The sequence below is a fragment of the Populus euphratica genome, unplaced genomic scaffold (genome assembly GCF_000495115.2).
Source record: "Populus euphratica unplaced genomic scaffold, PopEup_1.0 scaffold31.1, whole genome shotgun sequence".
Lineage (NCBI taxonomy): Eukaryota > Viridiplantae > Streptophyta > Magnoliopsida > Malpighiales > Salicaceae > Populus > Populus euphratica.
This window is the reverse complement of record NW_011499850.1, coordinates 3,599,636-3,602,506: the sequence shown is the minus strand read 5'-3', so window position 1 is coordinate 3,602,506 and position 2,871 is coordinate 3,599,636. Positions and strand designations below refer to the sequence as shown.

Genomic DNA, 2,871 nt, shown 5'->3' with positions numbered 1-2,871 from the left:
TCTTTCCCTCTGTTTCTTATTATTCCACTCTGGCCGTCCTTTAACGCGTTCACGCGTATTAGTTGTCGCTTCTTTGTGGGTTACCACTATATATATCCCTTCTCCTCCTCCTCCTATTAGCAGGTGCAGTCTTCCCCTTGTTCTCTGCATCTGTACCACCTTTGTTTTTTTAGTTTCTTGTTCGATTCATTTTCTCCAATCCAGACCATAGCCCAATTATCTTTTTGAATCAAGACAACCAATACCTATTTCAAGAATCACGTAATAGAAGCCCAGGGGGATCGTCACGAAATGCCATCGTTAGAGGAAGAGCTATTCCCTTCAACACCTGGTAAGTTCAAGATCGACCGTGCCCACAACATGAATCGCCAGTTCAACCGTTGCTTCGCTTCAACAAGCACCATGTTCTTATGGGCACTTTTCTTGATTGCTTTAACTGCGTCCTATTTGAGTTTCCAGTCTTTTGTCGATTCCGGTAGCCGATATTTCAATGCTTCTTGGGGCGGCATTCAATGGGAGAAACAAATCCGAAATTCTGCCCAGATCCACCGTTCTAAGGGCATGTCCGTTCTTGTTACCGGAGCAGCAGGTTTCGTGGGAAGCCACGTTTCTTTAGCCCTCAAGAAACGCGGAGATGGCGTCGTTGGGATTGACAATTTTAACAACTACTACGACCCATCGTTGAAGAAAGCCCGAAAATCTCTCCTCAACAACCAAGGAATTTTTATCGTTGAAGGAGATATAAACGACGCCCGTTTAATAGCTAAGCTCTTTGATATTGTGGCTTTCACTCACGTTATGCATTTGGCGGCTCAAGCCGGAGTCAGATACGCCATGGAGAATCCACACTCTTATGTCCATTCGAATATAGCGGGCCTGGTTACTCTTCTTGAGGCTTGTAAGCTGGCTAATCCTCAGCCGTCTGTCGTTTGGGCTTCTTCAAGTTCTGTGTACGGTTTAAACGAGAAGGTCCCTTTCTCTGAATCTGATCGGACGGACCAGCCCGCCAGTCTTTACGCGGCAACGAAGAAGGCAGGTGAGGAAATTACCCATACATACAATCACATTTACGGTCTTTCAGTTACTGGGTTAAGGTTTTTCACTGTATACGGTCCGTTTGGAAGACCCGATATGGCCTACTTTTCTTTCACGAGAAACATTTTACAAGGGAAACCGATTACAATCTACCGGGGCAAGAATCGGGTTGACTTGGCCCGGGATTTCACTTATATCGATGATATTGTGAAGGGTTGCGTTGGGTCATTGGACACTTCAGGTAAAAGCACAGGGTCCGGTGGGAAAAAACGGGGACCCGCTCCTTATCGGATCTTTAATTTGGGTAACACGTCACCAGTCACGGTGCCGACACTTGTGAACATACTGGAGAGGCATCTGAGGGTAAAAGCGAAGAGGAACATTGTAGACATGCCAGGGAACGGTGACGTACCATTCACTCATGCAAATATTAGTTTGGCCCAGAGAGAACTTGGGTATAAACCGACTACTGATTTGGAAACCGGGTTGAAGAAATTTGTCAAGTGGTATCTCACTTATTACGGCTATAATCGTGGGAAAGCTGTACATTAGTTTGTTTCTTTATTTTTCTTTTCTTTTCTTATGATTTCTGTTTTCCCATTGAAAAAGGGAAAGAAAGACAAATGGGAAATAGAAAATATAAGGTCTTCAAGGTGGGGGAAAAAGACAAATTATTCTTTTCTTGGAGGGGTAAGCCCCGGTAATTTTGTTGTTTCTCTTTTTTTGTTTTTGTATGTAAAGTATTCATTAGAAACATCTCATGTTTTTTTTTTTTTTTGCTCCCCTCTTGTTGTTGAACTTACACTACTGAATTTTTTCAGTATTATATGGTTTACCCTTTATTTATTCTATATTAAAACGTATTTTAAACATAATTATTGTTAAATATTATAACAATTACGGCATTTTTCTAACGATTTTAATAGAAAATAATATTTATTAATTTAAATTCAAAAATTGAATATATCTCACTGATTATCAGGTAGATTTGTTGGCATTAATTCGATATCTAGATAAATGATTGATATCGGATTGATGAGAACTGAGAAGATATATTTAGCTAGCTCATGAAGAAGTAGGAAGGTGACAGCTAAGAGCAAAGACAGACAGCTGGTGGTACCACCATGGTACGCATGTTTGGATGTTGCGTGCCCTTTTGTCAAAACAAAATGACAACGTACGGCACCTACTGGTTTCTCTAAATCCAAGGGCTCGGATCGCGTTATTTAGATCCAGCTGTAAAGCCTCTGCCAGCGATTATTGGCGCGTTTTAAAGTATTTTTTGTTTGAAATGTTATTAAAATAATATTTTTTAAAATTTATTTTTAATATATATATATATTAATAATCTAAAAATAGAAAAATATATAATTTAAAAAAAAATCAGATTTTAATAAAAAATAAATTAAAATTCACTCTCAAACGGTGCCGCAACTGGGACGGCTTGCTTGCCGACAGTGATGGGAATAGTTATGAAGGGGATCGGTAGACGGGCTATTTTTGGGTATTTATGGGCCTTAGGCTTGATGTGGGTCCTTTGTTCTCATATTTTGTAATTTTTCCGATATTTGTTTTTAATGATTTCATAATTGCATCTTCATTATTTCTTTCACCTCGTTTTTGTTCGTTTAATATTTTTTGTGGATGTTACTATTTTAAATAATAATAAGCTATAAATTCATGTTTTTCAATCGAAACATATGTATAAATTATGTTATTTAATTATTATTTTAACTGATTTATTCTACCAATATTTTTAATTAATTATGTTGTTTAAAAAAATCAAAACTAGCACATTTTTAAAAATTTTAATGGATTAACATCGTTGTTTATTAT

General features: G+C 37.9%; 1 protein-coding gene across 1 annotated transcript; it reads left to right on the top strand.

The window, feature by feature from the left end:
* The first annotated feature begins 51 nt into the window (after nt 1-51).
* GAE1 (UDP-D-glucuronate 4-epimerase 1) lies at nt 52-1,813 on the top strand. Its single transcript, XM_011019794.1, has one exon. The coding sequence runs from the start codon at nt 292-294 to the stop codon at nt 1,585-1,587; it is 1,296 nt and encodes a 431-aa protein (XP_011018096.1). The 5' UTR covers nt 52-291; the 3' UTR covers nt 1,588-1,813.
* The last annotated feature ends 1,058 nt before the right edge of the window (nt 1,814-2,871 follow it).

Excerpts from the sequence above, each read along its gene's own strand:
- GAE1 (XM_011019794.1), top strand. The coding sequence starts at position 292 with ATGCCATCGTTAGAGGAAGAGCTATTCCCTTCAACACCTGGTAAGTTC.